We start from the raw sequence: 17314 nt of genomic DNA, 5'->3' as shown, positions 1-17314 counted from the left end.
CAGTTGCCCATTACATAACATCCTATATTCAAACGGCAACAAGTATTGCTTCAGTTATTCATGACAATTGGCGTTCTATATTTGATAAACTGAACAATTTTGTGATGTTCTAAGTTTTTATCTTCACTGTGTTAGAATATGTCAAATTTGTGAAGAGCGGAAACTGAAAAACAATAAATGAACAAGATGGAGAATGTTTCTATTAGTTACTGGGATGACATAATGACAACAATCTCAGATAATTTTACAACGGAGAGAGCTAACATAACGTAAGTGATTTTCTAACAAGGATTGTATTTTGGGGTCCACGAACTATATCATATTTAGTAAAATATCTGTTTCTTTAACTTATCTATCTAAGTACAATACCAACCACGAGAATACAAATCTGCGCAGTTGACTTTGTTTTCAAGACGTCTCCAAATAAATAAATTCCTAATTTTATACGTTTTTGATCTTTGTGTCTATAAATATACGTTTCCACGGCAATTAAATTAAAAATTGAACCATAAATTGAATGTAATTTTATTTAATTTCTTGTATATATCACAATTTTCCGCCCAACGCTTAATTTAATTCATCTTGCTTAAGGGGGCGTTTGAAACGAAATGGATTAATTAATATATATGTTTAATATTTTAGGGGAAATCCGGATAGAAATCTTTTTACATATTCTGAAGGAATAATTCTGGCTGTATTCGTTGGCTTGTTTTCGGCGTTTGGAATTTTTGCAAATGCTGTGACATTCTTTGTAATTGCCGGATCAGATAAGTTGAAAAAGTAATAATATTATATTTTGCTTTTTTTATAACACGATAAACTTCCGAAAGAGTCATGAAGCATATATTTTTTTTATACCTATTTACATATACAAGTAAATGACACAAATATTTGACTGAACGCTGGCATACTTGGCTGGCGAAGGTGAACGTAGATTATATCTGCTTAATTGGAACAACGTTTTCCACAAGCGAAAGCATACAGGTCGATTTGCCTGCAAAACTGCTAATCCTAAATAGTTTCATAATACGAAATGTAATCCCGATAATTGAAGTTAAGTTCATAGTTCTAATCGTTTTCAATTCAGATCTCCATTTAACATTATGTTGATGAGTCTCTGTGTTTCTGATTTTTTATCAGCATGTTACAGTCCATTTGTGCTATATCGTCGAACCTTCGGATACTCTAAATTTTCTCTTCCAGTTTTCTTCTGTAAGGTATTGTAGCTCATACGTTAATTTTATTTAGTTTTATAGTAGATCGCAGCAAAATCTAGTTTTATATATATAATGAAATATCAACAAACTGCTTACTACATTTGTAAAGTGTTTTTCAAACTATTTGTACCTTTTCGAACAGTTGAAGCTATCATAAATAAATATTAAAAAAAATTAAAAATATTAATTTTCAGACAACACTAGCTATTGATTTTTGGACGAACAACGTAACCATTCAACATATTTTGGTATTTTTAATCTTACGAATAACCGGAATAAAATTCCCTCATCTATTGAAAAAGATCACTCCTTATATAGTAAAGGTAAACCTCTTGCTCTAAACTCTGAATTCCACAACTTGAAAGGATGTTTAAAAGAAAATATAATATTTTTTGTTTTATCTCCATTCAGATAGTGGCATTGGGAATTTGGGTGGAGACGTTTTTAGCAAACTTTGTCTTCTACTTCTGGTTTCCTACGGTACTTCCATCGAATTTAGTTACATTTAGAAAAGCTTGTACTTCTCAATTGGCAAAGTTAGTATTATTACCTATTTTATAAATCTTTCAATAGTTGATATTTATATATATATATATACATTCTTGAACTATTTCTGACACATTAGACAAAAAGAAAATAGTATTGACTTGGTTCCTGGTTTGTATTGTTATAATAAATAAAAAGTTAAATAAAAAGTTTCTCAGATCAGGTTTGATACAATAAACAACATATGACCAATTTTTCATTCAGGGTTTCAAAATAGCCCGGACACATACACAACCTTGTCAAATATTCGATAAATCAGATAAACACACGAGACAAATTTTGTTAATTTCTTAGTCTCTATGCATTAAAGTCGTGACTGTGTCGGGTTTATTATAACTATTCTACGACGAATTCTCAATTATCGTGTATAGTATGTATACAAATACATAAAATATTATATTTGTATGATCTCAGGCTAATTGTCTTACGGCGATATATGCTTTTCGCATTTCCGATATTTCTGTACTTTCCAATATGTGCCGTTGCTCTTCTTTCGTTTTATCTCGTAATCCTGGTAGCCATAAGAAGGAAAAGTATAAAAGGTAAATGATTAAAGTTATTATTATTCAACCATTGGGATTTAAAGTGCAATAACAATGTAGTCCTATAAACAAGCCGCAATTACAGCCAGATGGAGCAAGCTATTGCAAATTTAATAAAATGACTGTTGAATGTTATAAGGCCTGCAATAAGCGTCACTTAATTAAATAGCGCGGGAAAATACGATCAAAATTTTTCTTTGTTGTGAGTTCACGAGCACCTCTGAGCACGTCACTGACCGCTCACAGTAAACATAATCAAAAATGTCCTCGCTCAAGCAAGCAGAATTACACTTTATCATGTAGGTTTTATGTGCTTTTCAATTTTAGGAAGCCTTATTTTAACGTTTTGAGATTATCGTATTTTTTATATTTTCCATTGGCAGATAACAGATCAAACACTGATGTTAAAAAGGAGAATTTCGCTTTATTGCAACTTTCATTGATTCTTGCTTCATTTCTGCTTGGATACTTACCTGATATAGGTGAGAAAATATGATCATCTTATATTTAAATTAATATAAACCGAATTGCCATATTTTCAAAACTTGGTATTCTTATCGTTCGTTGGAAGATTGGAAAGAATTTCCTTGGCTCAAACAGATTGCCACTACCATCGTTAGTGCAACCTAATTATATAAACTAGAGGTTGACGCAATGGCGGTGTGCCTGATGTCGTCATTTATGCTAAATTTATAAATGAAAAGAGCAGGCAATAATTGGGCCACATTAACAACCCGCGGCTGCATTTCGTCTCACATATATTTTAACAGTTCATAAAACACAACGAGACGATGCTTTTATTCTAGAAATAAGTCGGCTCAGGCGGTCAGCTCGTATTTTTGTCAATCTCCCTGATTTTGATCAGTTCCATTGGTATCGGCCCCTCACATAATAACACGTTTGGGTCAGTTGTTTCCTATACCAATAAACCCCTTTCTCTCAGCGCGTTTGGATCAATTGAGATTTTTTTTCATTTTCTTCCAAACTTTTTCCTTTTTTAGTCCTTGTGAAATGTATGTACTTTTGCGTCAGGGATTCCAGCCCAGTTTGTGGCATGAATTCTACGTTTTTTGCCCGTGTTACATGATATAGTGTTTCGTTACCAGCATATTCATTATACGCTGGCGCAGTTCCTATCGTATGGTCGTAAGCTGATGCTAAGTCACTTTCTGTAACGATAGCCCTTTCACTGCCTTGCATTACTTCCTGCAAGTAAGCCTAATCTTCTAATTTTCTGGCATATGGTCCATATACTTTACTCAATTTTTTCCCGAGATCATGGTATTTTTAGGTGAATTAAGTTCTGGCGGGACATGGGCTTCTTTTGCAATGGCTATCGCCTCAGCGCTCAACCTTTGTGATTCTACTCTTACTTCGTTTGACGTGCCTTATTTCAATACATAATTTCCTATTGGTTCGCACGTCGTAACTTGTCTATTTGGTTTAAGCATGACGAAAGATTTGCCTGCACTCCGTGCTTCAACCTGGAAGTCCAAGACTTTACCCCTCGAGTCAGGGCTCGGGCTCTATCCTACGGATTCGGCCACTTTTTGTTTGTTTTGATATCTGACCTTTTGAACTCCGTTCTTGGCCAGAAACGCTTGGTGGATATGTACTTACTTTAGACTCTATAAGTTGCCCTTTCGCGTCGGACCTTACAAAAAAGTCGTCACATAATCCGCCTAGGCCTTTTAGACTCATGGTAAGGGGTGGGCGGTATTCCCAACTTTGCGGGTATGCCTGTTTTGATGTTTCCATTGTCATTAAGTTTGGTACGCTACCGGTATCAGCAAAAATGTGGCTCCGCTTCCATCAACCCTTAAATACATTAGTTCCCCCCCCCCCCCCACACGAAAAAAAAATCAATAAAATTTATGTCATCGGGGTTTTTCGGCATCCCCAAAAAAGTGAACAGATGCAGGTTTTCATAGTTTTTTAAATTTTTTTTAAAATATTTACAGGGTAACGTTTTTTCGGGAAGTTGATGGACAGGTTCTATCAACTTCCGTACTAGTTTTCCGCTAAATCCAGGCCTTGCTGCATCTCTTGTTCAGTCCAGTTGGGTTGATATAGTTAATCGGGGCTGTTGCTGCACTGGTTGTAGCTTGAGTTTGTTGCGAGTCCCAGTGCGACCTCTTTTGCCAATGATTTCTATCCCGGGTCTTTGGTCTGTATCCGAAATATCTCTCACACAGGCTAGCTTTTTATTCTAATGTTGGAGACCCTTTTGAGACGAGGTACTTATTTAACTCATTTACATGGCGTGACGAAACCTTCAGCGGGTTGTCACCGTTCAAGAAACAGGATCACTTTTCCCACATTCCTGTAATACACGCTCAGGCAATTTTCTCGTTCTTGGCTTGATTACCCATTCTTTCCGAACATTTTCGCCCAATACGTTAATATGGATCCATAGTATTGCTTTTGCCATGAAGTTAGTCGCGATGTGCCCAGGAGCCTTGCACAGGTAACACACTGATAGTGATTGACCGTTACTCGGTGTGATATACAGCCCAAGCGGTGCGAAAATGTTTGGTTGCGCTAAAAAATTATATGACCCAACTTCTTTATTTGTTGTTATCATAGAATATTTTTCAACACTGATCGGGGTTGTTATCTATCGATCTTAAGATCGGTAAGTATGTTGATAGGTATTTGTCTGTCTGTCTGTTTGTTTGTCTGTTAGATGAACGCGATATCTCACGAAGGCGAGGTTGAATCTGCTCCAAATTTTGCATGTGCATTCATCATATCTCGGACCAGAGGCCTATTGATTAAATTATGTCGTATAATTAGCGAGTAAGGCGCGACCGCCATATAAACTTGCGCAATAATAAAAAGCACCACAATAAGGCGATAAATAGCAATAAATAAAATGACGGCTCAGACATCATATACAGAGACACTATGCAGAGGTGAATTTCCTTTGTTTATGAGTGAGTGCGCTTCATCTTTCTTTACGCGAATCGTTATAGTAAAATACCGCATACTACTTGTAGCTCATTTTAACAACTTTAAAACATTTTTTAGTATATCGAATAATGGCTATCTCGTGGCCAAGACTTTATGGAAAGGGATATCACGGTAGAGTACCATGGCAGCATTCCATGGCGGCACACATGCTTTTGAGAATCTCGGAATGTCTCAACCCTATTTTCTACAATCTAGCATCCAGGTAATATTACACATTCATGTACATTTCAAATTCATTAAGGCATTAAGCTGTCTTCAAAAAAGTTACGCATTGTAACTATGTCTATGAAAAGTTTATAAGAGATAATCGCTGGGGAGGGTTGGACTGCTACCAATAATAATTAATTTACCAAGATATGGTTTACATATATTTCACTTCAGTTCATAATTTTACACAGTGCCATGAGAGCAGAAACAAGAACAGTTCTCAAACGGCTTTTCCGAAAAGAAGAAACAACGATACAAAGGTCGGCGGACGTTAATACACACACCAAAGAGTCATCAAAGCAGCAGACAACAGTATAACACATGGCAACAAAGTTTATCGTACTGCTTCGTACACATCCAATTACTTTTTGCCTATCTAGAATTAATTACTAACTGTGCTGGATGATGAAATCGGTAATTTTAATTCCCAGGAATCGCAGTTGCTGTGTTTTAATGTGAGATATCAAATTATACTTTAAAGTAATATAGTGACATTGCATTTTATTCATATAATGGATATTTTACATTAGCTGTCGAATATAGTCCACCCCGTTGTTGACTAAAGTTCTCATTCCGACAACATATCCTCTGTTAAGCCTCACTATTTGCCGCTAATGTATAAAACGATAATATCGGTCGGAGACCGAAGATTATCGATCGAAACTGTGGTTTCGATCCATGACTCTATAGTGACACCGCGTGTCCCATCACTAATTAATTGATAACTCGCTAATTATACGACATAATTCATTCAAAATCAATAGGCTTCTGGTCCGAGATAAGATGAATGTACATGCAAAATTTGGAGTGAGATAAAAAAATCGCTCCCGTGAGATATCGCGTGCATCTAACAGAAAGACAGACAAATACCTCTAAAGATCGATAAGTAATAAACCCAATATCGTTTCATCTATGTACTTATTACCTATCGATTTTGATCGCTAAGTATGTTGATAGGTATTTGTCTGTCTGTTAGATGCACGCGATATCTCACGAAAGCGAGATTGAATCTGCTCCAGATTTTGCATGTGCATTCATAATATGTCGTACCAGAAGCCTATTGATTTAGGATGAATTATGCAGTATAATAAGCGAGTTATTATTTAATTTGTGTTGGGACACAAGGTGTCACTATGGAGTAGGAGCGCTGTTTTGGGGATCCCCTAACTTTCGATCGATAAGTCTTCGGTCTCTGAGCGATATTCTCGTTCGGAATATTGAAATTTAAAGTGAATTAAACTCAAATGCATCAGCAAAAATTATATATATACATGTAAATTAGAATATTGAGCATCATTCATTTAATCAATTTAGAGAATGTTCACGTTAGACATACTTCAAATCATTTATAAACCATTGTTTGGGCAAGGAGTAGACCTATAGATCGTTTTGTTAAATTGTTGTTGTTGTCGCTGTTGTTGTGAGGGTGATTGTTGTTAAGTAATTTTTTTAACGTCACTAATGCACCAATCGATTTTAAGTTTATTTTCCAGCACTCGATAATGGATGATGCCGCTAGAAGTTGTTTTTATTATTTTTTCAAATTTTATCTGTGTATTATGGGGCCCTATATTTAGTAAATAGTTTGCTGTTTGTTTAATTCGAAAAGAATACGTTTTATTTTATTATGTTTGATCTCCTTCGCCACGCCTGTGCGTCGATCTTTTCAGCAAAATCGAAGTCAGTGCTCTTTCGCTTTACCTTAACGATGAGCGTCTAGTGGGTAATGAATTGAATTGCCTTAGCGGTGGGACTCGATTACAAAATTCGGATTCTAAGCCTTTAAATTATTAGAAAACGATTGACTAACCACTGGGTCGTTGTATTCATGTATTTGAGTATTGCTATCGTGTTTTTGTGCGTTTTCAAAATCTAAAATGAAACTATTGCCTGATTAATGACCACGATAGACTTAAATGTATTCTATGTTGCCCGTGTATAGTGTGAAATATATTTTTAAAAAATGAAAACGCGTAAGGTTTTTATGTTATTGTGATAAAAAATAATCACAAAGAAGCTTTTCAATGAGGGATACAGCTGAATTTTGGTTGGGTGGAAAGTTCAAAGAAGTTCATATTGTTGGCACCATTGTGATCATCAGGGTTGGGCAGTTACGAAACATTGCTGAAATCAAAACAATATTTTTTCTTCAAAACAAAATTGAAACGAAACATAAGTTTTCACAAGTTTTTCACTAACAATAAAACATGGCCATTATGACACATGGAGCAATTAGATTATAGAATTTAATGTATAATAGCAAATATATTCAAGGATTAAATCCACATGAAATGAAGCAACTGAAGATAGTTCGAGAGCATGAAATGATAATACAAGGCACTTCATGTAAGTTATTCTTTCCGCAAAAGTTTTTGCTTGTTGGCAAAAGGTGACCAAATAAAACTAGAATAATAAGATAAAGACTGCACAAGTGAAATTTTACAATCTTCTACTCGTACTCGTGAAAGAAACCGGGTTAACAATTAGAGAAACGTGAGAGAAAGACATTCATTTACAACATTTGAACATAAATCATTAGCCAAACTTCTCCTTCTGATAAACTCGTTACCTGTAGCCCATTAAAAGAGGAATAATAAATCAACGGTAGGTATATCAATCCAACCTTTTAGCTCAAATGTTGTTTACTATAAGATGGGTATAATAATTTAATTGAACATTGAAAATATTTGGTGCCTATTTCGACGATGGTATTTTCAATGAGTGTTTTTAAATCGGTCTACATTTTCGAAACCATTGTTTTTATTCAAAATACTTAACCCATGGGTGGGCAACATACGGCCCGCGGGCCGGGTCCCATGCGAGCTGGTGAAATAAACAATTGCCCTAGCACACTTGTTAAACAAACAATATAAGGTCAAAGCAGAGAGCGTTGTAAACATTCCCCACTGCTGATATCAGTTATATTTATATTCTAAATATAAATAGATTTTTAGAAATTAGATTTTATATTAAGTTTTATTAACCATGGAATATCCCAAGAAACGTAAAGTTGACTAAGAGTGTTTAGCATTTAATGAATATTGGATACCGAAGTATTTTTGTAATAATCCGGCCCGCCGAGAACTTCATTTTTTCACATCTGGCCCGCCGACTAGAGAAGTTGTCCACCCCTGACTTTACCGATGCAGAAAATCCATGAACTATCAAGTTAACTACATTCATTGCTTGTTGCTTTGGCCCTAAAAGCATTAAACTCTATTAGTTAGGTAGCCTACTGATTATCATAAAATCGCAATTTCACAGATTACGGTGCAAAATTATTATTTACCCATTATACTAGAATATGTGTATATATATAAATATATATATATATCGTCTCATTTTCAGTATCACCATAGGTTTCCAATTCAATTTCCAATTCATGAAGAACAACATATTGATACCAATCCGAGTTAAATTCCATTTTCGCTTAGCTAGCTGCACCCAGTCGAAGTACGCGACAGTAGTAAGACATTCTTACGTCATAAGGTCACGTCAGTGGTTTCCATATACCTAACCCCTATGCTTCTTCACTACTCGTACATATGCTTTAGTTGTTAAAGTCGTCACTTTTTACAGCAAAAAAGCAGGCATACTTGACTTTTATTTTATATATATACCAGTGTGATTTTAAACTACTATTAATTCAATCATCACTAAACAGTTCGATTTCAGCAATATTATACCTTTGGCGTAATTCCGATGTCTCCCTCTCTTCGTCCCATCGCCATGCAAAATAGTAGAATTTGAATACTGTATTTTCTTACAACATTGCAATTTTTGACCATCTGAAATTCAACTACCATTTAATACATCAGGACTTATTCGAGTTTACGACCGAAATTTGTATTAGTTACAAAAGGTTTTGCAACTGAGCAAATCCAAAACTCAAAGTTACAGATAAAAACGTTTTACTAGAATCCGCGGGTCATCTGTCCCGTGGTAATTTGAGCAGGTTATATAGGCTATAGCATTTTATACAAAGGCGCTGGACCGAGTAGAATAAGCAGACTGAGGATTTGTATAAAAGTGTTCAATATTTGTGGGGGGAATGAAGCAGTTCAAGCGGAGGAAATATTGAATGAAAACAACACAAACACAGTAATTTATAAGGTAGCCTACCATCCCATGCCCATGACGTACCGCATCGTCATTATCTTCGAATTCATCTCAACAGGTAAATTATTTCAAACTCCGAAATGGTATAAAAAAATTACAATAACTATGGCAAATACAAAGGTTAGAAATTCCGAAAGTTGCCAAAACTCAAATTGAGGCCTAGTACAAAAATGGGTACTCCTGAAGTATGCGCACCAAGATGTCGCGTAACCTGAACCTGGTCCACAACCTGAGTTCAGGTTGTGCGCCATCTTGATACGCATACTTCAGGAGGTCCCAAAAATGTCTTCATTGACAATCTAACCTTACGACACAGAATATACGATTTTCATACTTATCCCGGGGAGAGAAAGGTCGATACGACGGTTCAACCTTATGGGGTACCGGTACCACTGCCAATCGTCCGGTTACATTAGCCACTTATTTGTTTCAGTGCACTCGTGAACGCCGAGAATATTGCGCCACCGTCTTTACCTTTTGTCAGTACATTAAACACCCTAATTCTTTGTTAGATGTGTTATCCAGCAACCGTTTGGCCCCAAATTGTCAACCATTTTATCTTCTGTTATTCTGACTATGGGGTCTGAATGAAATTCTATTTATATATATACACATTGCTATCACCTCTAACCGGAATATTTGCAAAACTGTAGACATTTTCCAATAATTACAATAAATAAAGTTTTATAAGACGCTGAAAAATGAAAAGAATATTTCAGAGTCATACAAAAAATAAGCGCAACAGCAATGAATTATGAACATAGGCATGCATATTATGCTAGCGTATCATGGTTTGACCACATTTCATAACATAAATCTTTCCGTGATAGCAGCCTATATAGTACACCCAGCTATTATGCTTAGAAAATGCTCGGAACGTTTATAGCAAGATTATTAATGATAGCAGGATTCACATACTTGCCAAAACAAAATTACTTCACCAAAAGATGAAATATATAACAGCTAACTAGAGAGGAATATTAAATGTAGTTTTGATATTCATCTTTGGTTTATATAACTCAGTAGAGTGAAATGGAGACTTTCACTTGCTGGATTTTGGTGCATCGTTGCACATTTGATAGGATAGTGTGGCCAAAATCATTTTGTTTTATTATTTGTTCACATCCTGTTATCATAGAAATGTCAACTATGGCGTAAATCCATCAATAAATTGAATATGTGTTACCTGAAATAAACTACTGATTACCGAATTAAAGTAGCATGTCAATGTTATTATTATATTTACTTGAAGGTATTGCATATATAATCTCCAATCGTATCCAAATTTTGTTAGTATCGTGAAAGCTTTGTCGTATAATTAGGTATTATTGAAATTAAATTGAAATAATCATTGATAGTAAATCTCGGTAATTATATATACGGCATTTTAAAATTCATTTACAGCTTGGTATTCCATAACCCTAAATCAATATATATATATATATTAACTAAGCATCAAATTAAATTGATTGCAATTACCTTTACTTGCCTATTTCATAACATCCTATATATTTAAACCCCACAACAAATATTTCTTCAGTTATTTAACGACTCTCACTTCTAGCATTTTTGTAATGTTCTAATGTTTTATTTTTACTGTGTTGTAATAAAGTAAATTTGTGAAGAGCGGAAACTGACAACAATAAAAAAACGATGGAGAATGTTTCTATTAGTTACTGGGATGACAAAAAGACAACAATCTCGGATAATTTTACAACTGAGAGAGCTAACATAACGTAAGTGATTTTCTAACAAGGATTGTACTTTGAGGTCCACGAACTATATTATATTTAGTAAATGTTCCGTTTCTTTAACTTGGTATCTAAGTACAATACCAACCACGAGAATACAAATCTGAGCAGTTCACTCTGTTTCCAAGACGTCTCCATAATGAATAATTTCCTATCTTTATACGTTTTTGATCTTTGTGTCTATAAATATACGTTTTCACCGCAATTAAATTAGCAACATGGACATTAAATTGTATATAATTTAATTATTTTTGTATCACAATCGTTCGCCCGACGCTTGATTTAATTCATCTTGCTCAAGTGGGCGTTTGAAACGAAATGGATTAATATATATATTTATTATTTTAGAGGAAATCTGGATAAACAACTTTTCACATATTCTGAAGGAATAATCTTGTATTCGTTGGCTTGTTTTCGGTGTTTGGAATTTTTGCAAATGCTGTGCCATTCTTTGTAATTGCTGGATCAGATAAGTTGAAAAAGTAATATTATTATATTTTGCTTCTCTTAATAACACGAAAGACTTTCATAAGAGTCCTAAAGCATATGATTTTATATACATATTTACATATACAAGTTAATGAAACAAATATTTGACCGAACGCTGGCATACTTGGCTGGCGAAGGTGAACGTAGATTATATCTGCTTAATTGGAACAACGTTTTCTACAAGCGAAAGCATACAGCTCGATTTGCCTGCAAAACTGCTAATCCCAAATACTTTTATAATACGAAACGTAATCCCGATATTTGATTTCAAGTTCATTGTTCTAATTGTTTTCAATTCAGATCTCCATTTAACATTATGTTGATGAGTCTCTGTGTTTCTGATTTTTTATCAGCATGCTACAGTCCATTTGTGCTGTATCGTCGAACCTTTGGATACTTCAAATATTCTCTTCCAGTTTTCTTCTGTAAGATATTGTAGCTCATACGTTAAATTTGTTTTACATTTATGGTAGACCATAACGTAATTTTTCTTTTCAAACCATTTGTACTTTTTTGAACAGTATAACTTATAAATATCAAATTTCAGACAACACTAGCTGTTGATTTTTGGACGAGCAACGTGACCATTCAACATATTTTGGTGTTTGTAATCTTACGAATAATCGGAATAAAATTTCCCCATCGACTGAAAAAGATCACACCTTATATAGTGAAGGTAAACCTCTTGCTTCATTAGTTTTAAATCCTCAACTTGAAAGCATGTTTGGAAGAAAATAATTTTTTCTGTTTTATCTCCTTTAGATACTTGCATTGGGAATTTGGGTGGAGACGTTTTTAGCAAACTTTGTCTTCTACTTTTGGTTTCCTACGGTACTTCCATCGAATTTAAATACATTTATAAATGCTTGTACTTCTCCATTTGCAAAGTTAGTATCATCTATATTATAAATCCTTTAATAGTTGATATATATACATTCTTAAACTATTTCTGACACATGAGACAAAAAGAAAATGGTATTGACTTGGTTCCGTTGCGCTTTTCTGCGTTTTTTTTCTGAATTCAATGAAGGTGATGATTCAATTCAATGAAACAAATTTTTAGCTCTTATTTCATGGTTTGGATTGTTATACTACATAAAAAGTAGCTCAGATCAGGTTTACCGCAATAAAAACCTATTACCAATTTTTAATTATAGGTTTCCCGAAAAGTTCGAACATATTCACGATAAACAGACCAGAGAAATTTTGTTAATTTCTTCTCAGCATTAAGGTTGTGATTACGTTCGATTTATTATAAATATTCATGGACGAATTCTAAATTACCGTGTAGTATGTATACAAATACACAAAATATTACATTTGCTTGATTTCAGGCTAATTCACGTACGGCGATGTATGTTTATCGCATTTCCGATACTTCTGTACTTTCCAATATGTGCCGTTGCTCTGCTTACATTTTATCTCGTAATCCTGGTAGCCACAAGGAGAAAAAGTATAAAAGGTAAAGAATTATTCAACTGTGGGGACTTAAAAATGCAATAACAGAGTAGTCCTATAGAAACAGGCCCCAATTACGGTCAATATTTATAATAAGCCATGATGGAGCAAGCTATTGCAAATTTTATTATGACTGTTTAACATTAAAAGGCTCGTAACCAGCGTTAGTTGAATAGCGCGGGGAAATACGAGCAACATTTTTCTTTGTTGTGAGTTCACGGGTACACGCGCACGTCAGTGACCGGTCACAGTAAACCTAATCAAAAAATGTCCACTTTTATATTAGAGCGTGTCCTCGCTCAAACAAGCAGAATTATACTTTCACATGTAGGTTTTGTGTGATTTTCGATTTTAGGAAGCATTATTTTACTTTTTTGAGATAGTCGTTATATTGAGTATTTGTTATATTTTCTTTTGACAGATACCAGATCGAACACTGATGTCAAAAAAGAGAATTTCGCTCTATTACAACTTTCATTAATTCTTGCTTCATTTCTGATTGGATACTTGCCTGATATAGGTAAGAAAAAATGATCATCCTATATATAAATAAATATGAACTATAGATTTGCTAGGCTTATTTTCATCCGTTTCTTTTAAAAATATGTTGCCAAATTTTTAAAACTTGTTATTTTTATCGTTTTTTTCTAAAAAGGTTCGTGTGTGGTAGATTAACCACCGTTTAAATCAGTGGATTCGTTTCCATTACAGTATTGCAAACAAGGCATCAAAATTCGTTCGTTTTAATTGAAGCTAGTGCTGAAAAAGTTTTTTCGTATAAGTAACTGGTTGAAAATTCGGACAACAGTTTGATTGCTCGATTACTTAGCGATGGGTATTTGTTATCAAGAGAGCTCGAGAATTGTTACAGTGATTCTTTTTCAAATCTGGACTGTAAAGTAGATGTTTAATCGGGTTCATCATATTTATCTCTCTGCAATTGATCGACGCCGCAAACAAAATGAATTCATATTACAATGATAAAGTCGTTACGTACTTGGCACCAGGCTCAAAATCCTGCTGTGCATCACATGGAAAAGATTTCAGCGGCCCAGGCTTTTGTTGCGCGTTTCGTAACCACCTGAAGGGTCGCAACAAGTTCATATCTTGCTGGATGTCGAGGCGAAGCTCTGGAATATTATACTGTTCTTGACCGTTTTCTAGTTTAAACATACTAATATTCATAACATTTTATTTGGGTGGTAATATTAATCAAGAAAAGCAGAGCGGAAAAGCACGCATGCTGATTCTCAGGTTTCTATATCTTTCGAGCTTCGACGGAGCGCTTTCGTGATGAATAGGAACCGAAAAAGCGAAAAGTGTGATTACTCGGCGCCAAGACGTCGCCGGGCCATTAGTACCGCACTTATCAAACAGCAATATGACCTTGGAAGAGAATTTGCTTAATAAACCAACGTTACTTCGTCTTTGGTAAAGAGATTGAGACGGCAGAAAAACAACAAAACGAAATTTCTCGCGGACCGGCATAAACGCTTATCGGACCGGCGGTTAGAAAGCACTGGTTTAACTCATTTACTGAAACTCCAAAACTGTCCAACACAATGTTATCAAAAGCAAACGCAACCTTGAAACTTGATGTAAAATGTACTTCAAAATCGGTTTCGAATGACAGAATAAAATACAACAAGATAGCTATGCTCAAATATATGGACACGTCACAAGGGGTCGCTATTTTTTATTCTGACACATAAAAAAAGGAATCACTTGAGGTCCACAGAAATTTTTGAAATAAGTAAAAGCAATAGCATTCTGACAAAAAAATCTTTCACTACTGAAAATTTCAAAGCAATTGGTCCAGTAATCAAAGAGGAAAGCGACTTTTTAAAAACGTGTCAATAAACAAGAAAAACAACAACATAATATTGGACCAAAATGGGAGAAGCCATTATTTACTTTTACAGTGACCCAGCAGAGGTGAATTTCGTTTGCTTTTGAGTGAGTGCGCTTCATCTTGCTTTTAGCGAATCATTATAGTAAAATACTACATACTACCTGTAGCATATTTTAACAACATTAACATTTTTTTAGTATATCGAATAATGGTTGTCTCGTGGCCAAGACTTCAGGGGCAAGGATATCATGGTAGATTATTATGGCAGCATTCTATGGCGGCACACATGCTCGTGAGAATCTCGGAATGTCTCAATCCTATTTTCTACAATCTAGCATCCAGGTAATATTACGCATTGATATACATTTCGAATTCATTAAGGCATTAAGCTTAAGCTGTCTTTGAAAAAGTTACGCGTTGTAACTATGTCTATAAGAAGGCTATAATAAATAATCGCTGGGGAGGGTTGGACTGCTACCAATGATAATTAATTTACCAAGATGTAGTTTGCATATATTTCACTTCATTTAATATTTTTACACAGTGCCATGAGAGCAGAAACAAAAAAAGTTCTCAGACTGCTTTTCCAGAAAGAAACAACGATACAACGATCGACGGACGTTGATACACCCTCCAAAGAGTTACCAAAGCAACAGACAACAGTATAACACATGACAATAAAATTTATCGTACTTCTTCGTACACATCCAAATACTTTTTGTATATCTAATATTAACTACTAACTGTGCTGGCGAATGCAATCGGTATCTTTTATTCCCACGAATCGCAGCTGTAGTGTTTTAATGTGAAATATCAAATTATATCTCCAAGCAATAATGCGACATTGTATTTTATTCAGATAATAAATATTCTACATAAGCCGTTGAATATAGACCAGTTCGTTGTTGACTAAAGTTCTAATTCCGACCATATATCCTCTGTTAAGCTTCAGTATTTCCAGCTAATGTATAAAATAAACCCAATATCAGATCGTCTTTTTACTTATTTGGAATATTGAAATTTAAAGTGAATTTGACCCAAATGCATCAGCAAAAATGATATACATGTAAACTAGAATATTGGGCATCAATACTGATGTTCACGTTAGACATACTTTAAATCATTTATTATCTATTTTCTTGGGCAAGGAGTAGACGTATAGATCGTTTATTTAATTGTTGTTGTTGTCGCTGTTGTTGTGAGGGTGATTGTTGATTTAAATTTTCTTCACCGTCACTAATGCACCAATCGATTTTAAGTTTATTTTTCAGCACTTGATGATGGATGATGCCGCTAGAAGTTTTTTTTTTTTTTTTTTCAAGTTTTATCTGTGTATTATGAGGCCCTATATTTACAAATATTTTGCTCTTGGTTTAATTCGAAAAGAATACGTTCTATTTTATTATGTTTGTCACCTCCGCCACGCCTGAGCGTCGATTTTTTCAGCAAAATCGAAGGCAGTGCTCTTCCGCTTTACCTTAACGATGCGCGTCTAGTGGGTAATGATGTGAATTGCTTTACCGGTGGGACTCGATTGAAAAATTCAGATTCTAAGCTTTTAAATTATTATGAAACTATTGCCTAATTGTAATGACAACGATAGACTTAAATGTATTCTATGTTGCCCGTGTATAGTGTGAAATATATTTATATAAATGGAAAAGCGTAAGGTTTTTTTGTTATTGTGATCAAAAATGATCAAAAAGAAGCCTTTCAATGAAGGATAATGCTGAATTTTGTTTGGGTGGAAAGTTTAAAGAAGTACATATTGTTGGCACCATTGTGAGCATCAGGGTTGGGCAGTTACGAAACATTGGTGAAATCGAAACAACATTTTTTCTTCAAAACAAAATTGAAACGAAACATAAGTTTTCACAAGTTTTTCACTCACAATAAAACATGGTCATTGTTGCACATTGAACAATTAGATTATAGACTTTAATGTATAATATAGCAAATATATCCAAGGATTAAATCCACATGAAATGAAGCAATTGAAGATAGTTCGAGAGCATGAAATGATAATACGAAGTACCTCATGCAAATAATTTTTTCCGCAAAAGTTTTCGCTTGCATATACATATGCTCTATAGTTGTTAAAGTCGTCACTTTCTACAGCAAAAAACTCGCATACTTGACTTTTATTTCATATATATACCA

At 34.5% G+C, this 17314-nt stretch overlaps 2 protein-coding genes across 3 annotated transcripts; both read left to right on the top strand.

The window, feature by feature from the left end:
• Positions 1 to 39: 39 nt before the first annotated feature.
• On the top strand, positions 40 to 7440 carry LOC120329995 (uncharacterized). 2 transcript variants are annotated; one of them, XM_039396804.2, is made up of 9 exons: positions 40 to 269; positions 643 to 780; positions 1088 to 1217; positions 1412 to 1540; positions 1629 to 1753; positions 2178 to 2305; positions 2689 to 2787; positions 5336 to 5480; positions 5677 to 7440. In XM_039396804.2, exons 1-9 carry the CDS (start codon positions 178 to 180, stop codon positions 5801 to 5803), a joined length of 1113 nt encoding a protein of 370 aa, XP_039252738.2. In that variant the 5' UTR covers positions 40 to 177; the 3' UTR covers positions 5804 to 7440. The 2 variants fall into 2 exon arrangements, with proteins under 2 accessions (XP_039252738.2, XP_039252739.2); XM_039396805.2 differs by lacking the exon at positions 1412 to 1540.
• A 3749-nt stretch (positions 7441 to 11189) lies between these two features.
• On the top strand, positions 11190 to 16833 carry LOC144430749 (uncharacterized). Its single transcript, XM_078118826.1, has 9 exons — positions 11190 to 11340; positions 11704 to 11837; positions 12145 to 12275; positions 12393 to 12520; positions 12607 to 12731; positions 13179 to 13306; positions 13724 to 13822; positions 15352 to 15496; positions 15699 to 16833. Exons 3-9 carry the CDS (start codon positions 12161 to 12163, stop codon positions 15820 to 15822), a joined length of 864 nt encoding a protein of 287 aa, XP_077974952.1. The 5' UTR covers positions 11190 to 11340; positions 11704 to 11837; positions 12145 to 12160; the 3' UTR covers positions 15823 to 16833.
• The last annotated feature ends 481 nt before the right edge of the window (positions 16834 to 17314 follow it).

This window comes from Styela clava, chromosome 12 (assembly GCF_964204865.1).
Source record: "Styela clava chromosome 12, kaStyClav1.hap1.2, whole genome shotgun sequence".
In the NCBI taxonomy this organism is placed as follows: Eukaryota; Metazoa; Chordata; class Ascidiacea; order Stolidobranchia; family Styelidae; genus Styela; species Styela clava.
This window is presented reverse-complemented; position numbering and strand designations above follow the sequence as displayed.